The sequence below is a fragment of the Haliotis rubra genome, unplaced genomic scaffold, assembly GCF_003918875.1.
Source record: "Haliotis rubra isolate DU_JTF1 unplaced genomic scaffold, ASM391887v1 Scf470, whole genome shotgun sequence".
Lineage (NCBI taxonomy): Eukaryota > Metazoa > Mollusca > Gastropoda > Lepetellida > Haliotidae > Haliotis > Haliotis rubra.
In genome coordinates this window covers 341,620-361,799 of record NW_025767158.1, presented here as the reverse complement: position 1 = coordinate 361,799, position 20,180 = coordinate 341,620, and the positions used below count along the sequence as shown (strand labels likewise).

Below are 20,180 nucleotides of genomic sequence, written 5' to 3'. Positions count from 1 at the left end.
ATGAACACTGGATAGCAAGAGGAAGACAAATGCAAATAACCGCCTTTCATCAAGGCATATCATCTGAATAATAAATGACGGGGAGTAAAACTAATAAACGGCACCGCTGCCACGTCCGCAATCACGTCGGAAGAGCCAAGTTCGAGAGTTTTCGTTAACTTACGGGAATTTACGGAAGCTCTCATCACAAATATGGCAGCCCCCTTAGATCTCAATGTTGCAAGGAAAAATTTATCAGACGCACTCGGAGATTCAATGAAATTGTACGTGTGGAATGATGTTTTGGATATCAAAGAGACTATGCACTCTACGAGCGATTTGCGAATGTGTAGATATTGTTAACAGAGAAAATATTGTTATAATACGTTAAGCGATGTCTGTAAGTAAGATAGCCGGAACCTTGTCATTTTATGTTTAGCTTCTCTATGTTTATATATAGTTACATTATCTGGTCGTGGAACACATGTAGAGATTATTCAAAAAGGAAGTAGGTACAGTTCACATGGTTAATGTCATGATGACATTGGTTATGATCACTGGTTATGACGGGTGCTATTGTTGTATCATTTTGTTGTTGTTTAAGGCCGCACTCGGTGAATATCCCAGGTATTTGGTGGTCTGTATATGTTGGCCACCGGCATATAGCTGGAATATTGCTGATTGCGGCGTAAAACTCAACTCGCTCACTCACTGTAAATGTTGGAGTATGGACAGGACAATTGGGAAACGAAGACATGTGTCAACCAAGTCAGCGAGCCTGACCACGTTGGTTACCTCTTACGACAAGCATGGTTGCTGAATATCAATTCTAACCTGAGCCTTGTTGAATCTAGTTCCCAAACATTTTTATTGATGTAGTTCAGGTGTCATATCTTACCTGCTTATCAAGCAGCATGGATTAAATTGGGTCCATTAAATTTTATGTCGTCAGTACACAGATAAATATAATTAGGGGAAAAAGTCAGTGTTGTGGTAGGTCGGAGGTGGATGCACTAATCAGTATACTTATGGCTTAAAATCATAACCCTCGCCTAGTGCATATAATTTCTTATTTTTTTATCAGCCTCCCTAATAAAGCAAAATTGGAAATAGACTTTATATTTTATCATATTATGCACATCTTTTCATGTTCCTCAAGAAATATATACAGATTTCATGACCCATAAAATATATGTTATATTCAGTGTTGTCTTCGTAATTTGTTTTGCAGAAGAAGAGTTATAAACATCTTTATGATTATTCCTAATCTAAACATGCTAAATGAAACTTGTCTAAATTGTGTTTCCAAAATCAAAGATTCAATATTTATGACCAGCACTCTACTCTGATCATGCATACAGAACAACAGATCAGTCATCAGTACTAACTGATCATCATGGTCAGTGTTGTCAGGAACCACAGCATACAAACAACAATTTTATACATTGTAACCCCCCAATCCTCATTAGGCCCTTCTCCGTGTGTCACGCTGAAGACCTGGGTTCGGTTCCCTACATGGGTACAATGTGTGAAGCCCATTTCTGGTGTCCCCTGCTGTGATATTGCTGGAATATTGCTAAAAGCGGTGTAAAACCTAAAGTCAGTCAGGCTATACACTCAGTCAGGCTCACTCACTCACTCTCATCACATACTGCCTTACACCTCCTTTACTTGTGAATCATGTATAATATTTGACATATACTACCCATCAAAAGTTTAGACTCACTTAAAGCACTCACTATATGTTATGTATATATATATGGTTACATAAGAGTTAAATTTCTCCACTAACTTGGGGGAACCAACTGCAAAACTGCAGATGAATTGCAAGAGGATCATGCATCAAATTTTTGAAAAGCATGTGCAAATATCGTGCATGTGAACAGCTGTGTTTGGTGTAAAGGTTTGTTAAGAATTTGCCAATTTTCACTGAGTTTCATCATTTACTAGTATTGAACTCATGACTATGATCTTTTCAACGTTATGAATTTGATTTACAATACATCAGTTCATGTGTAAACAGTACCATTAAACAGTAAGGATTAGTTTGCAAATCTAGGTTAGAACAGCTGACTGAAGTGACTGGCTACATTTACACTAGTGAGTCTAAACTTTTGATGGGTAGTATAGACTAAATATTCAGGAATACTAGTAACGTATATTGCAATATTCAACATTATGATGAAGTAGGAAGATGATCAGTTCTTATAGGTATCTTTATGCTGGCAACGTTAAGAGATATCCTGCAGGTTGTCACACGCCCCAGTGCTTGATGGCAGGTGTTCTAAATAATGAAGCTGTTGTCATGATCTGTCAACCCAAACTGCAATATGTCACTTATGTCAAGCTTGCATCGTTGTTTGAATTACTTAGATAATAGGTTGTTCACTATCATGGAGCAGACATTAAAGTATCCATTGGTGGCTGTTACACTGAATATATTTGGTTTACTAAAATTAGTATCACATTGTTAATTGTCAATTTTTGTAGTGTTTATTTTAACTGTGGATATCTTGTATGAGACGGCCAAAGGATATAGGGAATATACAAGCATTTAATCAGATAAATTAGTTCACAGCAGCTGTTGTGCTAAGTTCACAGCAGCTAGTGGGGTTAATGTTTTAGTTTTTGTCAAACCAAAGACCTGGAATTGTTTCCCATATGAGCAGCATGTAACTGTACATGTACGTTTATAGAAACTGTGAATGTGTAGTTGAAAGAAATTTTATATTCATTTGGCTTTCATTTGGATGCTTATGGCTGAATATTGTAGTAATGTGGCCTTAGTGCATTTAGCTACTTTCATACTTGTATACATTAAAATAATCCAAGAAAACAATCGGATAACTCACAATTTTTCTGGTCAGAGTTGCATCATGTGGTATACCAGAAAACTATAATTGTGGGTTTGTATCCCAGTCTGGGCTAATTATGTATTTAGGTTTGTTGGCACCATACCTATGCCCTGGGGACATTGCTTATCTTCAATAACAGGAGTTAAATTGTCTAGAAATTACAAGCTTCCAAGGATTCATGCATGTCATGTCCTAAACAATATGGTTGGGTAGCCTGGTGGTAGAAGCGTCATTCTGATTGTCTGGGTTCGATTCTGGTGTCCTGTGCCATAATATTGCTGGAATATAATGAAAGTGACTTATAACCCAACTCACTCTGCAGTCTAAGTAAACTTAGGCTCAGTATTATTCGTTACACTGCTATACTGAGTCTAACAAACCCGAGTAGAAGGTCGTGTCAGCTAACCTTTGAGCAACCTATGACCGTCAGATCATGGGAGACAGTCGAACAGATTTAACTAATCAGACGACTACTTGTTAGGGTTCAGCGGGACTTACAAAATGGATTTTGGATTTTTCTCTTCCTTGGTCGCTGACACTGATCTATCAACAAACGAAAATCTGCATAAAACACAGATTTTTGACCTGCAGTATATATGCTTAGGGGTTTCTTATGACATGGTTACTATTTGCTTATATTTCGCAAGATGACATCCTTGAATATTGACAAAAACGCTATGTTCAGCGACTGTTTACTCATTGTGTCCTCCATGTGTATCACTCGGAAGCAATCGTGCGGAAAATAACATTTGAAATCTTTCGAGTTTTTGAGGTAAAGGTTCAAACGGTATGTGCGAATGTCAACTTTCGAGATTTGGTAAGCTGTGTTCTGATTGGTCAGTCCAAAAGGGTTTGTTAGACTCAGTATAGCAGTATAATGAATAGTGGTGGTCCGATTAATTGAAATAATCGAAGATTGGTTGCACTGACAAAACGACCAAGCAATCGATCACATTTTCTCATATTCAAATGCAAACAATTTTGGAACTACTGTTTTAGTCTTTGAAATCTTCGAAGTTGTAAGGGCCTGAAAACATGTTTAATTCTTAGAAAAATCACTTCACTAACTGAAAAGTCATGACCAAATATTTCTTGAATACTCTGGGATGTTTGTGTTCATGATATATTAGTCATCACTTTAAAGTAGCAAGTTGCATTATGTAATACTTATCTGCAATGACAACCTGAATAGGAAACTCTGAGAAATGACGCTAACCAATTTTTTTTCGATGATTTCTCATTGGTAATGAAGCAATCATCAATTGTGAGATTTCAACCAATTCCCAACACTAGTAACGAATAAGTTTACTTAGACTGACTCACTCTATAGCTTCCTACAGGATGAAATAATGTTCATTCTTCACTATTAATGGACATATGATGACATCTACAGCCACAGGCTCCCTTGTACAATACAGACGATGTAGCCTGAAGGGGAGATCATTCACTGTGAATTAGGAGGAAGTTAATCCAGGGCAATATTTATGACAATATTTATGGGCAGCTGACATACAACGACAAGACTGATTCCACTGGCATGTCATGTATTTTCTTGATAAAAGAAAACATATGTTGATAATGATGATAAAGGAAATAAAAAGTTATGAAAAGAAATCAATAGTAGTCTACAGAAATATTCTGAAAGATCTTTATTTGCTGTAAGATTGAATTATTATTTGACTGCCATCTGGACAGGTAATTTCAGAGCTCTGTGCATTGTTACCTTATGGACTGGTAATATCTGTTCATTTATTAGGGAGTTGTCATAATGGGAGGTGTCATTAGACACAGTGAAAGAGTGGGTTTTGCCAAAATAAATAACAATGAATTTGCTGATGCAGGAGAAAATTCACAGTTTTTTGTTTTAATATAGAAATTATATATTTGAACTTCATTTGATGTAATTGATGTAATGGCAGCTTGGGTTATCCGGGGTAATAATGTGCTGTGCCTTGATTGTTAGTGCTATGAGCATACCTAGAGTGGAGTTTGGCTATATAAATGACACATTATTATTATTATTGATTGTTCTTTTAGGGATAGGGAACCGAATAGGAAATGGGAAAGACCAATCTCCCTTAGTATGTTTTTTCCGAGGCTCTTTGCTGGTCTGTAGCAAATGCCAGATAAGAATCCTCCAATAAAATATTAGAGATTTCCTAATTTGTAAACTTTAAATTTAACTTAATTTACTGCAATTATGAAGGCTTAAATGCTTAGTTTTACTTATCACATTTTCAAAACACCTTTTGTTCTAGAAAGTTCCAAATTTGTACACATTTTATTTATCATTAGCCTGCCACTCATAAACACTCATAATCATGGTTGTTTACATTCTCACATGCTATTGGATATCATCCTGTGGTATCAGTATTTAGTTAGTGACAGTTGTATATCAGGTGTGTGTGAAATCCAGCCACATCTGTTTACACTGCCTTATCTTACAATTGTCTATGAAGTTGTCAGTGGACATGTAAATACTTCAGATTTCAATACACCACTGATAGATCGGTTTAATACTTGTATGAACTTAGCATGAATTTAATATGTCCTCTAGATTTTAGCTTTTAGCCTGTTATGACAAGTAGATGTAGTGCTTATGAAATGAAACTGACAAAACCAACCTTGTGAAAAATATTGTTATTGCAAACAAGTGTTCCAAAATTGTTTGTGTTCGATTATGAGAAAACATGATCGATTGCTTGGTCGTTTTGTCATTGTGACCAATCTTCAATTATTTCAATTAATCGGACCACCACTAGTAGAAACTGCTCAATTATATTTTACATCACATTTTTCTCAGGACATCAAGCATGTCTAGGGACCGTAATTTATGGCTAGGGGTGGTGGTGATGATTTTTATGGAGAAGCATGTACAATGTGCATGACCCCCCCCTCTAAAATTTATGTACAAAATAAGTGACCCCCCTTGCATGTCATGTACAAAATCAATGACCCTCCTCCCCTTCCCATAATTTCTGAGCATAATTTTAAACATAATTTTATGTACAAAATTGCTGAACCCCCTAATACGTGTGTACAAAATTGCTGACCCCGCCTAGCTCCCCAGAACAAAATCATCATCATCACCCCCCACCCCCAAGCCATAAATTATGAACGGTCCCCTAGCTAACAATTGTTTTGCCGCCAATTTTTATTTGTAGAAGATATAGTTACATTGTTTGGAACATGAAATGGTTGTTTGTATTGGACAAGTGACCATTCATACTGATTGTTGTTTCTCTTTGAACAATAACTTGTGTAATTCATTCCTTTTCCATCTTCATATTCATGGAATTTATTATTTGTATTTCCAAGGTATTTACACAATTTGAAGTCCTGGTTTAAACAGAAGGTAAGCATGTCAGTTATAACTGTTTTTCAGATGACAAAAATGTTCAGGATAATAACTGGAACCACTGTTATTAAGAACATTTATCAAAATTTTCTTAATCAAGTAGCAACTTTAGTCATTGTACTTTACAAAAACAAACTTGAGTTTGGCTCCATGTATGCGAACAGCAACAATGTTCCTTCGTTAGTGTCATTTAGACCCAGGACCGCCTCCGTGGTGTAGTGGTTAGAGCGTCCGCCCGGAGAGCGGAAGGTCGTGGGTTCGATCCCCGACCGCGTCATACCAAAAGACGTTAAAATATGGTACTTGTTGGTCCCTGCCTGGCGCTCGGCATTAATGGGTACAACAAGGACTGGTCGGCTCGGAGTTGGTATAATGTGTCTGAGTGGGGTATTCATGCTTCACTGCGGCATGGTATCTCCGTGGGCTAGCACTATAAAACCAGCTTCCGTCTGGGCTAGTACAAGCAGCCACACATACACATACACACGCATGCACGTCGTCATATGAGCGAAATATTCTCGAGCACGCCATAAAACCCAATTTCGCCTCACCCATTTAGACCCGGATCACATTTGCCACGGGCTATGACGCTTGTGTTCACGTTGTCTATGGGCATCATGCATTTGGGAACAGGTATGGAGGCTGCACAGAAAACGTATGGGTTTTATATGGAGGCCGCATTGTGGTCGTGCGGTAGCCATGCAATGGCCGTGCGGATATCCTATGATCCTATGATCCTTTAGTTCCAAAAGATCATTTGTTTAGTGTACGATCACCATGCTGCCAGCATGCAGTGCCCATGCAGTACCCGTGCGATGCCATCTATGGGCTGCGGGCTTATGATTTTTAAAACTTTATTCAACTGTTTGACAAAAATCGTGAAGGCACCCGTAGTATTGTGTCATCATATGGCCACTGCCAGCCACTCAAACCCACAAAGATCCGTGTTAGAGCTGATCTTTAGTAACCCATGTTTGCTGTAAGAGGCGACTAACAGGATTGGAAGGTAAGGCTCGCTGACTTGGTTGACACATGTCATTGTATCACAATTGCGTAGATCAATGCTCAAGCTGTCGATCACTGGATTGTCTGGTCCAGACTTAATTTTTTACCGCTGCCATATAGCTGGAATATTGCTAAGTGTGGCATAAAACTAAACTCACTGACTCACTTTTAGACTTCACTATATGTTGGGGAAAGGTCTCAAGAACATTGGTATTACGTGACTTTTGCTAAAAGCTGTATAAAGCCTAATTATCTTTTAGTCTCTTTGTGTGTTATTGGGAAGATGTACTCCCGAAAACTCAGTAAAGAGGCCCCACTTCTCTCTATCCTTTGTACTACTACTTACCCACATGTAGGAGAGCAAGTAAGTGGGGTAGTAGTTGTACCATGGCTGTAAAATGAATGTATTTGATTGTGTATGGTCATAACCTGATTGTTGTATTTTGTTTGCCAGATCAGTAAGGAGGATTTTGACCTGGAAGCAAGGAATTTGTTGAGAGAAGATGCAGGTGAGCATTGAAAGCTTGGTTGAAATCTTATTGATGGGAATGTTTGAGATTTTTTGACTGCTTCTGATGGAATAGATTTTGCACCCAGATTCTTCACTTTAGTGTCAGGCCTACCAAAGAAAACTTTGCCACTGTGCAGAAAAACGCAGAAAAGCCCACATTAATCGTGGAAATAGCAACATAAACATATTACCTTGCTACTGAAACAGTAAAAATGGCAACTTTAAATCGCTAAAACTGCTTAAAAAAATGAAGAGCCTGCAACTTTGATTTTGAGCATGGAAGAGGAAGTCTCGACCGCATGTTGACATTTCCAGCTTGGACAAAAGTTACATTGATCTTCAGTAACCCATGCTTGTTGTAAGAGGCGACTAACGGGATCGGGTGGTCAGGCTCGCTGCCTTTGTTGCCTCAAGGCATTGTATCCCAGCTGCATAGATAGATGCTCATGCTGTTGATCACTGGCTTGCCTGGTCCAGACTCAATTATTTACAGACCGCTGCCATATAGCTGGAATATTGCTGAGTGCAGCGTTGTGCAACAATCATTGAGCATCCTCCTGTCTGTTGCAGTGCACCTACACAATGAGTTCCTCCTGGCCATCATCGCCCGCTGCCAAGTCAGCAGTGCCACCGCAGGTAAGGGGACATAACTCTTCCAATATTATATTCAGCCAAAAACTAATTATTAATGCCTCCCGAATCCTTGTTTTATCTGAACAAATGTTGAAACATTCTTAGTTACTCTAATTTTACACCAGTGAAGGTCCGGGTTAGAATATTGATCTTCAGTAACCCATGCTTGTCGTTAGAGGCGACTAACGGGATTGGGTGGTCAGGCTTGCTGACTTGGTTGACACATGTCATCCGTTCCCAATTGTGCAGATCGATACTGATGCTGTTGATCCCTGGATTGTCTGGTCCAGACTTGATTATTTACAGACTGCCACCATATAGCTGAAATATTGCTGTGTGCTGCGTAAAACTAAACTCACTCACTCTAATTTTACAATGTTGCATTCCACAAAGAGCCTCAGTGACTGAGTGGGTTACTGTAAACGTATTATATATCGCGCAGGTTTTATTTTTGTGCTTTTCGCGCAAACTATTTTATCGCGAAAATTTATACACAGCGAATAAACCCACGCTCGCTTCTGAGTTGTTACCATAACACATCAAGTTTGAAGACAGAAATTTACGGGAATCTTAATATGACGACTGATAGTAACATAAAGAATCATACTTAACTGTGGCTGTAATGGACTTCCAAATCATGTCCCCACATGTTCTATTTTGACCAGTCGTAGTGACAGATGGTTTGATACAAAACGGATTACCATGAAACAACTCAGAAAGAAATAATACAGCAGTATTTTATTTTTTCATTAATTAAGATTTATTCCTGCATATCTTGAAATGAAATCACAAAAAGCTTCATATACGGTAGAAGTTCATTTCCTTGATAGTCAATTTTGCCAGGTTAAGCCACTCTGGTTGATTTCATTGCTATTAGTGGTGGCCTAAGAGACAGCCGGCAATTACTGATTGCACGAATAATTGACCGCGCAAAGTAGTCTAAACTGTCAATTCCGCGAAATTTGCACCAAGCGAAAAAAAGTATGTTTACAGTAGTTTGCTAACTTTCTGTGCTGGTGATTAGGTGTCTCACTCGGAGAGTGTGGTTGTGAATCCCAGAAGGACTCAACCTACCAAAAAGTACTAGAACTTGTACTTTACTGAGAAAGTGTATTCTAAAATGAAACATTTGTTACATTTGACCTCTTTCTAAATGGCATTGAGTATTCATGTACACTGTAAATATCCCAGAAATTTTGAATAGGCCTAAAAAAAAATGTTGTGGTTCCGATTACCCGACCGATCCTTCAATGTTGGTGCCGACCCTATCTTTTTTAGGCGGTATGAATAAAATAAGCTTTCAGATGCCATTGTTTTTTCCCGTCACCGACGGACATCAGTCACTCTTATAGAGAAAGTCAGCATGATGGCCGCAAGCTTGATTGAATAAACAATTACACATTGATAAATGTGTTATTAGTTTGTACTTTACTTCTAAAAAAATGTCCCCAAAAAATCCTACCTACCTACCCTAAATTTCAAAGAGGTGTAATTGGAACCACAACATTTTTTTTATTTGGCCATATGTTACAATGTATATATGGTGTATGTTCATCATTCAGTATCAAAAGAGAAGTGTCCGTCAAGCTCAACTTCAACACCCAGTAAACTCAAGAAGGGCAAGATCAAGCGGAAAATACCTGGAGGCCGTGCAAATCTCCAGGTGAGCAGGATAGATGACAACTTGACAAATGTGATCAAAATATATTATTTCCTCCAATATGAAACTTCTCATAGCATCCTTTGTTGATTCATTATTTAGACAACGAGTGACAGGAATGACAAATTATCTTTCCCGAGTTGTATGTATTATGTAATTCTTGAGCCTTGGCGAGTCACGAGTTGGTTATTGTTTTTATTATCCATGTCAGTTTTTGATCTAGGAAATGCTAAAATGAAAACAGAAGTTTCTCTATAAGGAAACCCACAGTGTGGGGAATCCCCATATCCCTATGTGTGTGATTGGCTGTTTATTTTCTGAAACAGCCAATCAACATTCACGAAAAGGTGTAACCTCCCTAGGGACTTACAGGAAAAATACTACCCTGTGTCCTCCTTCCCATATGTGTAACAGGGGTGGAAATAAGCCATTGCCCGACGTCCGAGTCCAGTGTTGTTTTCTGTCGGCCAAGATATTTAGTGTATCACGCTGTACCGTGTCCAGTTGATCTCCCAATATTAATTATGTTGTATATTTAAAAAATCAACAAGAAAATCGGCTGGTATAGTGGAAAAATGATCAGGGCAAGTGATTTTACATGTGTCCCTGTACCAGAGTACACTAGCAATTTTAAAGTTATTTCCACCCCTGTGTAATAATAACTAAAATCAGTGATAATAACAGGGTTAAAATCCATTTGAAGTATAACAGATAAGAACTTTTTTTTAACCAAATAACATTTTTTTCCCATTTGAATGACAAGGGCACTTAATTTGGAATCTAGTTAAATCTCTGATGTCTGATCAGTCCACCCTTGAAGGTGTAGTTGTAGCTAATAATTTCTGGATCATGGTAATATTTACATTTTCCAGCAACGTTTTGTGCCGGTCAACCCAACAACTCATGCCCACAAGGTGACCACACGGTCCGTTGATGATGGAGTGACACCCTTAGGTGAGATATTGACCAGCTTTCCTTTTTTTCCTGTTTAGTGAATTAAACATAAGTGCCAAGGAAACTTTTGCATAAGAAAATTCTATGAGTAATCATTTTTGTGTATGTAAGGATTGCGAAGACCTGTGTTTAATTTCCTACAATGTATGATGTGTAAACCCATTACTGGTGTCCACTGCTGTAGACATTGCTGATTTACTGCTAAAAGCACTTAAATACATATTCAGCAACTCATTTGTTTCTTGTAGCAGTGGGGCAGCCAAGTGGTTAATGCGTTCTCTCATCACGCCAAAGGTCTTGGTTCAATTCCCCACATGGGTACACTGTGTGAAGCCCATTTCTGGTGTCCCCCTGCCGTGATATTGCTGGAATATTGCTAAAAGCGGCGTTAAACTAAATTCTCTCACTCCTCACTGAACCACTCTGGGTTTTTTAGCGGATCAGTAAATGTTTTGTCAAATGGGACCTCATTTCAGTGGATTTGTTTCTGTTCTTATGTAAAGTATACCACATTTTCTTTGCAAGGATTCATGAGCCGCGACTGCCTGCTGCCTGACATATCGTTGATGCATGGTCGGATGTTGGTGTGTGCGTGGGAGTCCGACCTCCAGGATGTTGCCTCCGTTACTGTCAAATTACTCATCCAAGCAGTGGAGGTAGGGACAGTCTCATCCTATGTCATGTTTATACTTGTGGCCAGACAGTATCACGCTATGTCATGTTTATACTTATGGACAGACAGTATCATCCTATGTCATGTTTATTCTTGTAGACAGACAGTCTCATCCTATGTCATGTTTTTAGAGACAGTATCATCCTATGTCATGTTTATACTTGTAGACAGACAGTATCATCCTATGTCATGTTTATACTTGTAGACAGACAGTATCATCCTATGTCATGTTTATACTTGTAGACAGACAGTATCATCCTATGTCATGTTTATACTTATGGACAGACAGTATCATCAGTATGTCCCATGTCATACTTCTTATAGACAGACAGTATCATCCTATGTCATGTTTATACTTGTAGACAGACAGTATCATCCTATGTCATGTTTATACTTGTAGACAGACAGTATCATCCTATGTCATGTTTATACTTATGGACAGACAGTATCATCCTATGTCATGTTTATACTTGTAGACAGACAGTATCATCCTATGTCATGTTTATACTTATAGACAGACAGTATCATCCTATGTCATGTTTATACTTGTAGACAGACAGTATCATCCCATTATAGACAGACAGTATCATCCTATGTCATGTTTATACTTGTAGACAGACAGTATATCATCCTATGTCATGTCATTTATACTTGTAGACAGACAGTATCATCCCTATGTCATGTTTATACTTGTGGACAGACAGTATCATCCTATGTCATGTTTATCATGTTTCATGTTTATACTTGTAGACAGACAGTATCATCCTATGTCATGTTTATATCCTATGTCATTATAGACAGACAGTATCATCCTATGTCATGTTTATACTCATAGACAGACAGTATCATCCTATGTCATGTTTATACTTGTAGACAGACAGTATCATCCTATGTCATGTTTATACTTGTAGACAGACAGTATCATCCCATTATAGACAGACAGTATCATCCTATGTCATGTTTATACTTGTAGACAGACAGTATCATCCCATTATAGACAGACAGTATCATCCTATGTCATGTTTATACTTATAGACAGACAGTATCATCCTATGTCATGTTTATACTTGTAGACAGACAGTATCATCCCTATGTCATGTTTATACTTGTGGACAGACAGTATCATCCTATGTCATGTTTATACTTGTAGACAGACCCTTTTTGGTTTGTTAGACCCAGATACCAGATTTGTCTGACCTACATGTTAAATAACCATCCTACTGGATAGTTATGATTGCATAAAACAACATGCACTCACTCTTTCTATATTTTGTGGACCTTTTAGGTCAGAACAGACTTCCCAGTCATTTAAAGGGCTGACACACTCACACAAGATTTTCACAATTGACAGATATTGTTCTCAAATTTGCATGGAGTAATTTTACGTTTGCCAACTTTCAGACTCAGCTTAAGAATATCATCTCTCTGGTACTGAAAGCGCGTCGAAAGTGGGTTCAAGCTCACGAGAAAAGAAGTTCGCTATGGCCTGGGTGCTTGAATGCCGAACCGATATTTGCGTCAGACCCAGCTCATGGATCAGAGCGACTACTGAAGGTATTTGAGGTTGACTTATTTCACAGTGAAAAAAATTGCAAGTGATTATGTGATATTTGCTTTGCCAAAACAATTATTTTTAGGTGTATGTTTCCACACACTAAAACAAAATTTTTTAAATTCCAGGCTCAAAATACCCTCTCACTTATATGATACAACTGATGATTTTCTTTCACAGCTATGCCACTGCTATAACTCAGACTGGCCACCACGCTCCCAGCATCAAGTCCTCCTTGGATGTCGGGGAGGAGACGGCCATGCACCATCTGGCCACCTCCCACCAGCCAGCTGAAGATATGGGCCCCATCAGCCTGTATGATCTGCTGGACACACTGAAGGTGAGGTGGAGAATAGGATGGTATGGATGTAGATCAGTAAAACTCTTTGAGGGAGCATGTCCACATACCTTTAGTGGTTAAACCTTTCACTCATCAAGTCGAAGACAGGGGTTCGATTCCTCACATGGGTACAATGTGTGAAGCCCATTTCTGGTGTCCCAGCGCCGCAATTGCTAAAATTGGCGTAAAACTAAACTAAACTCACTCACTCACTCACTCACTCACTCACTTTTAGTTTAAAATTGATATTGCTTTGAATATGAAGTGTGAAAGAATTACATTCATATATTATATGTGGATACTACCTGGTTGGGAGTTAGAGTTAAAGTTAGGTTAATGTTCTGGTAAGGTTTCACACACACATATACACATGTATCACACTGCAAGGGCAATAAACAAAGGCAAAATTAAACACCATTCCACTTCATCTGATTAGGCTTCATTTCAGGAGTTAGGTTTCAGAAATTTCATGTATTTTGATGCATGTTCTCTTTAATGATTTTTACACACTGTGTCCCTTATATTTCAGCTGTATCGCAGCAGCATCCCATCCCATTCGGTATATGCTCCTGCAGTGGAGCGCATCCTGCATCGTCTTTGGCATCCCAGCATAGAGGAGGTTGAGCAGGAGAGCATCCACCAACAGGAGGTCTACCTCAAGCAGCAGCTGGCCAATCAGCAGTTACCTGTCCGATAAACAGCCAATCGGCAGTTACCTATCTGATAAACAGCCAGCCATCAGTTACCTGCCCAATGAACAGCCAATCAGCAGTTACCTATCTGATAAACAGCCAGCCGTTAGTTACCTGCCCAGTGAACAGCCAATCAGCAGTTGCATGTCTGATACACAGACAGCCGTTAGTTACCTGCCCAGTGAACAGCCAATCAGCAGTTGCATGTCTGATACACAGACAGCCGTTAGTTACCTGCCCAGTGAACAGCCAATCAGCAGTTGCATGTCTGATACACAGCCAATCAGCAGTAACATGTCTGATACACAGCCAATGAAAAGTTATTTGATTCAAATCTGGTCTGTCAGTTGCAGTTTTGTGACTTGAAATACTGGACAGCTGTGTTGAAAAGGGTCCTTCTATCAGAGTGCTACAAGAGTAAGTCTTCAAACAGAAATGGAAGGTTTCAAGATACATGAAACTTTAGAGTACTATATGACAGTGCTGTAATTTCAAGCTTGTGAATGAAATGTTTGAGTAGTATCTATCAAAAGTTTTTTTTAATATGGCTGCGATAGTGACCATATTGAAATGGGATTCAACCCTTTTGAACAAAGTACAGTGTCATATATCCTTCTGTGCAAAGGTCGAGGTCTGTACACTGGGGTGGTCCCATTTCTGATTTGCTGAAAATGAGATGCTTCAAAAGAAGTATTGCTTCTGAGGCATAATGTCCAGTATCTGAATATATGGGTCAGCAAAATCCCAGCCACCAGGAAGATGCAGGTATCCTTACTCACTACTTGTTGTCAATCAGGTGTTAGCTGGTTTATCTTGTGATGACTTGTACTGTGTACATAGACATCAATAAATGTATTTTATACTCACATCAGTTTGGATTATTATTTTGTTAGTTATGTTGTTACAAATTCAAGGCACGAATTCAATCTTGGTGCTTCAGCTGTCACAGGTCTTGCCAGAGTATTGGAGTTATGATCAATTTGTGCTACATCTATTGTATGTCCATGTCAGTAGATGAGGGTTGTGATTGTCTTAGTGTTACAATTACACTTCTTTGTGAGAGTATGGGAGTTACGATGATCTTAGTGCTACACTTACACTTCTTTGTGAGAGTATGGGAGTTACGATGATCTTAGTGCTACACTTACACTTCTTTGTGAGAGTATGGGAGTCACGATGATCTTAGTGCTACACTTACACTTCTTTGTGAGAGTATGGGAGTTACGATGATCTTAGTGCTACACTTACACTTCTTTGTGAGAGTATGGGAGTTACGATGATCTTAGTGCTACACTTACACTTCTTTGTGAGAGTATGGGAGTTACGATGATCTTAGTGCTACACTTACACTTTGTGTGAGATCTTTGTGAGAGTATGGGAGTTCACGATGATCTTAGTGCTACACTTACACTTCTTTGTGAGTGTATGGGATTCACGATGATCTTAGTGCTACACTTACACTTCTTTGTGAGAGTATGGGAGTTACGATGATGATCTTAGTGCTATGATGATCTTAGTGCTACTTACACTTCTTTGTGAGAGTATGGGAGTTACGATGATCTTAGTGCTACACTTACACTTCTTTGTGAGAGTATGGGAGTTACGATGATCTTAGTGCTACACTTACACTTCTTTGTGAGAGTATGGGAGTTACGATGATCTTAGTGCTACACTTACACTTCTTTGTGAGAGTATGGGAGTTACGATGATCTTAGTGCTACACTTACACTTCTTTGTGAGAGTATGGGAGTTACGATGATCTTAGTGCTACACTTACACTTCTTTGTGAGAGTATGGGAGTTACGATGATCTTAGTGCTACACTTACACTTCTTTGTGAGAGTATGGGAATTACGATGATCTTAGTGCTACACTTACACTTCTTTGTGAGAGTATGGGAATTACGATGATCTTAGTGCTACACTTACACTTCTTTGTGAGAGTATGGGAGTTACGATGATCTTAGTGCTACACTTACACTTCTTTGTGAGAGTATGGGACTTACACGATGATCTTAGTGCTACACTTACACTTCTTTGTGAGAGTATGGGAGTTACGATGATCTTAGTGCTACACTTACACTTCTTTGTGAGAGTATGGGAGTGCTACACTTACACTTCTTGATCTTGAGTGTATGGGACACGATGATCTTAGTGCTACACTTACACTTTTTGTGAGAGTATGGGATTTAGATGATCTTAGTGCTACAGCTATACACTTCTTTGTGAGAGAATGGGAGTTTCGATGATCTTAGTGCTACACTTACACTTCTTTGTGAGAGTATGGGAGTTACGATGATCTTAGTGTGCTGAGAACATTGCTTCACTTACACTTCTTTGTGAGTGTATAAAATGATCTTAGTGCTACACTTACACTTCTTCTTTGAGACTATGGTAGTACATGATCTTAGTGCACTTACATCTCAGTGCTCTTAGTGCTACTTACAACTCTTTGTGAGAGTATGGGAGTTCTGATGATCTTAGTGCTACACTTACACTTCTTTGTGAGAGAATGGGAGTTCTGATGATCTTAGTGCTACACTTACACTTCTTTGTGAGAGAATGGGAGTTACGATGATCTTAGTGCTACACTTACACTTCTTTGTGAGAGAATGGGAGTTACGATGATCTTAGTGCTACACTTACACTTCTTTGTGAGAGAATGGGAGTTACGATGATCTTAGTGCTACATTTACACTTCTTTGTGAGAAATGGGAGTTCTGATGATCTTAGTGCTACACTTATCTTTCTTTTGAGAGAAGTATAGTTACGGTCATCTTAGTGCTACAGCTATTGTACTTCATTGTGAGAGAATGAAATACATAATCTTAGTACTACAACAATATCATACTTCTTTGTAAGAACATTGGAGTTGCGATCATCTTAGTGCAACACTATGTGACTTACACTTCTTTATTAGAATATGTGTCTTCCGATCATCTTAGTACACCTGCCATACTTCACATGATGTACCGGGGTGGTGGGGTAGCCTAATGGTTAAAGCGTTGGCTCGTCATGCCGAAGGCCCAGGTTCGAATCCCCACATGGGCACAATGTGTGAAGCCAATTTCTGGTGTCCCCCGCCGTGTTGTTGCTGGAATATTGCTAAAAGCAGCATAAAACCAAACAGTCAGTCAGTCACATGATGTACCAATGCTGTACCATGATGTTGATGTCTATAGATGGTGCTCTGGCACCCCTCTGATGCCTTGCCCACAGCCAACTGGTATTCTTCTGCTTCAGATTATCCAGTAGCGTTGTTCCATTGTGATTTATTCAGTTGAAGTAAGGCTTTAATGTCGAACAGTTGCTTTTCAACCGACATCGTTACTGCAACTAGGAATCATCCACTAATATAGTGAGTGAATTGTGTTTTTATCCCCCTTTCAGCAATATTCCAACATCAAGGCAGGGGCACCAGAAATGTTCGTTACATCCACTCATATATGACTATTCACATTTTAACCATGTTTAGAACACATATATACTACCCATCACAAGTTTAGACTCACTTAAAGCACTCACTATATGTTATGTATATGTATGTGGTTACATCGAAGATGAATTTCTCCACCAACTTGGGGGAACCAACTGAAAACCTTATGCAGATGAATTGCACAAGGATGATGCTTCAAATTGCGAAAGGCATGAGCAAATGTCGTGCATGTGAACAGATTCGTTTTGGTGTAAAGTTTTGTTAAGAATTCGCCAATTTTCACAGATTTTAATCATTTACTGAACTCATGACAATAATCTTTTCAATGTTACGAATATGTTTTACAATACACCAGTTCATAACTAAACAGTACCTTTAAACAGTATGGAATATTTTGCAAAAAGCTAGTTTAGAACAGTGGACAAGTAAGTGGCTACATTTACACTAGTGAGTCTAAACTTTTGATGGGTAGTATATGTCATGTTAAAAATAACACATGTCAATAACAAAATGTCCGGTAAGATATAAACAGAAGGCTCAACTGTCAAACATTAATTTGAAAGTCAAATGTTCCTTCTATATCAGATTACCTTCTACTGTACAACGTATAGAAGACAGATACTCAGAAGATAAATACAGATGGTTTCCAGTCAAGACCAGGCAATTCAGTAACAATGGACTGACTGAGTTTGGTTTTACACCGCTTTTAGCAATATTCCAGCAACATCACAGCGGGGGACACCAGAAATGGGCTTCACACATTGTACCCATGTGGGGATTCGAACCCGGGTCTTCGGCGTGACAAGCCAACACTTTAACCACTAGGCTACCCCACCGCCCCTTCAGTAACAAGATGATAGAGGGGCATGCCACTTTATTCAAGATGCACCCAGAGGCTTCTCCATATTCATATGCCCAACCCACTGGGGTTTCTTGGGTATGATATGTCTTCTGTTTTTTATGTATGTTTCAAAGTGCCCACGGGGTAGATATATCGCCATGGTTACTGAGGTGCTTCTGTGCTGGGTCCTTGTTATGTTTCGCCCATGGTGCTGACAGACCAAGAATACAAGCATATCTGGGAATCAGAATCATCTTAGGGCCACAACTCAGGACAACCAAGTAAAAGCAGGCCCAGCCCATTCATTACAGACACGTGAAGATCTGGGATAGAATTTGTCTTCAGCAACCCATGCTTGTCGTAACAAGATCAGGTGGTTAGGCTCGCTGACCTGGTTGACACATGTCACGTATCCCAGTTGTGTAGGTTGATGCTCATGCTGTTGATCACTGGATTGTCAGGTCCAGACTTGATTATTTTCAGACTGCCACCATATAGCTGGAATATTACGAGAGCGGCGTTAAACAACAACCAACCATTCATTACAGAAAGATTGGGGTGTTGGTACAGGGTTGTCAAACATGCAAAAAATAAATCTGCAACAATGTCAAAATTTTCTTTTGGTAAAGCAATTTATTGTTGTAAGACAATTGATGTAAAATAACGAATTCACATAATCAAATTAAATTTGTTGCTTGTTTGGGCCAGTATGTACATTACTGATAAATGTTAACTTAAACTGTCCTCTCATTCGACTGACTATAGCCTCTCCCTCACAGTCTATTTCAACAACATGTGACGTGTACTTCTTCGAAATAAATAAATTCAAAGCTGTTAGAAACCTGAAAAGTCTTTCAAACGCCACATCTACATCCATCAAAGTCTTATTTACATTTAATAATACAGAAACAAACTTCTTGAATGGACTAGATCATAAATGCTTTAAATAGAACCCAAACACTAAGCTTATCTTAGAAACTGCAGTATCCAACAGAAAAAATGTAAACTCAGGAAGGCAAGTCAATCAATTAAAGGCTAAAAGTGCATAAAAATATCAAATAAATTGTACAAAATTACAATAAAATATATTTCAATGGTCTGCAATCAGCATGCGATAACTTTGCACGCACAATGTTGATTGTATTTATGACGGGACTGACAACTTCACATACAACAGATTAGACATCAAATTACCTATAATAAAGGATCTACTGCAAAGAAACACTGATCCATGTCGTCTGTTGCCAAAACAAATCTCTATATCGTATTTGCCATAATAAGTACACATACTCTGATAATAATGGGATGCTTATTAAAACCATGTACACGTTTTTTAGAGATCAAGCAAGTGGATAAACTAAATGTCTGTGAAACTTGTCCATTATCTAGCCCTTCTGCTTTGTGTAAACAATGTGTCATCACAAGAAAGTGTCCAATAGATGTGTTGTTTTTTACTGGGGCCACTTACAGAAACTACTTCCAGACTGATCTAGAAGTAGTTCAAGAGCTTACTGAGCAGAGCGTTTAATATGGCGAATAAGGTAGTTGTGAATCGAGCATACCCACATGTCAGTTGTGTAAATTTAGCTTTTCCTGAGCTACAGTTTGAGATTCTTAAATTCTAAAAGCAGTTATTGTGCATAACCACTTCACATGGAGATGGAGTTGGTTTGACATTGCCTTGAACAGTTAC

At 38.7% G+C, this 20,180-nt stretch overlaps 1 protein-coding gene across 1 annotated transcript; it reads left to right on the top strand.

Annotated features, from left to right (window-relative positions):
- The first annotated feature begins 124 nt into the window (after positions 1-124).
- Positions 125-15,078, top strand: LOC124290669 (transcriptional adapter 1-like). The gene is given in 11 exon segments (XM_046727463.1): positions 125-263; positions 6,153-6,189; positions 7,652-7,706; positions 8,279-8,344; positions 9,904-10,004; positions 10,874-10,955; positions 11,481-11,611; positions 13,030-13,074; positions 13,076-13,182; positions 13,361-13,520; positions 14,050-15,078. Coding segments are annotated over 11 exon segments (1,023 nt in total). The 5' UTR covers positions 125-192; the 3' UTR covers positions 14,218-15,078.
- Positions 15,079-20,180: the final 5,102 nt, after the last annotated feature.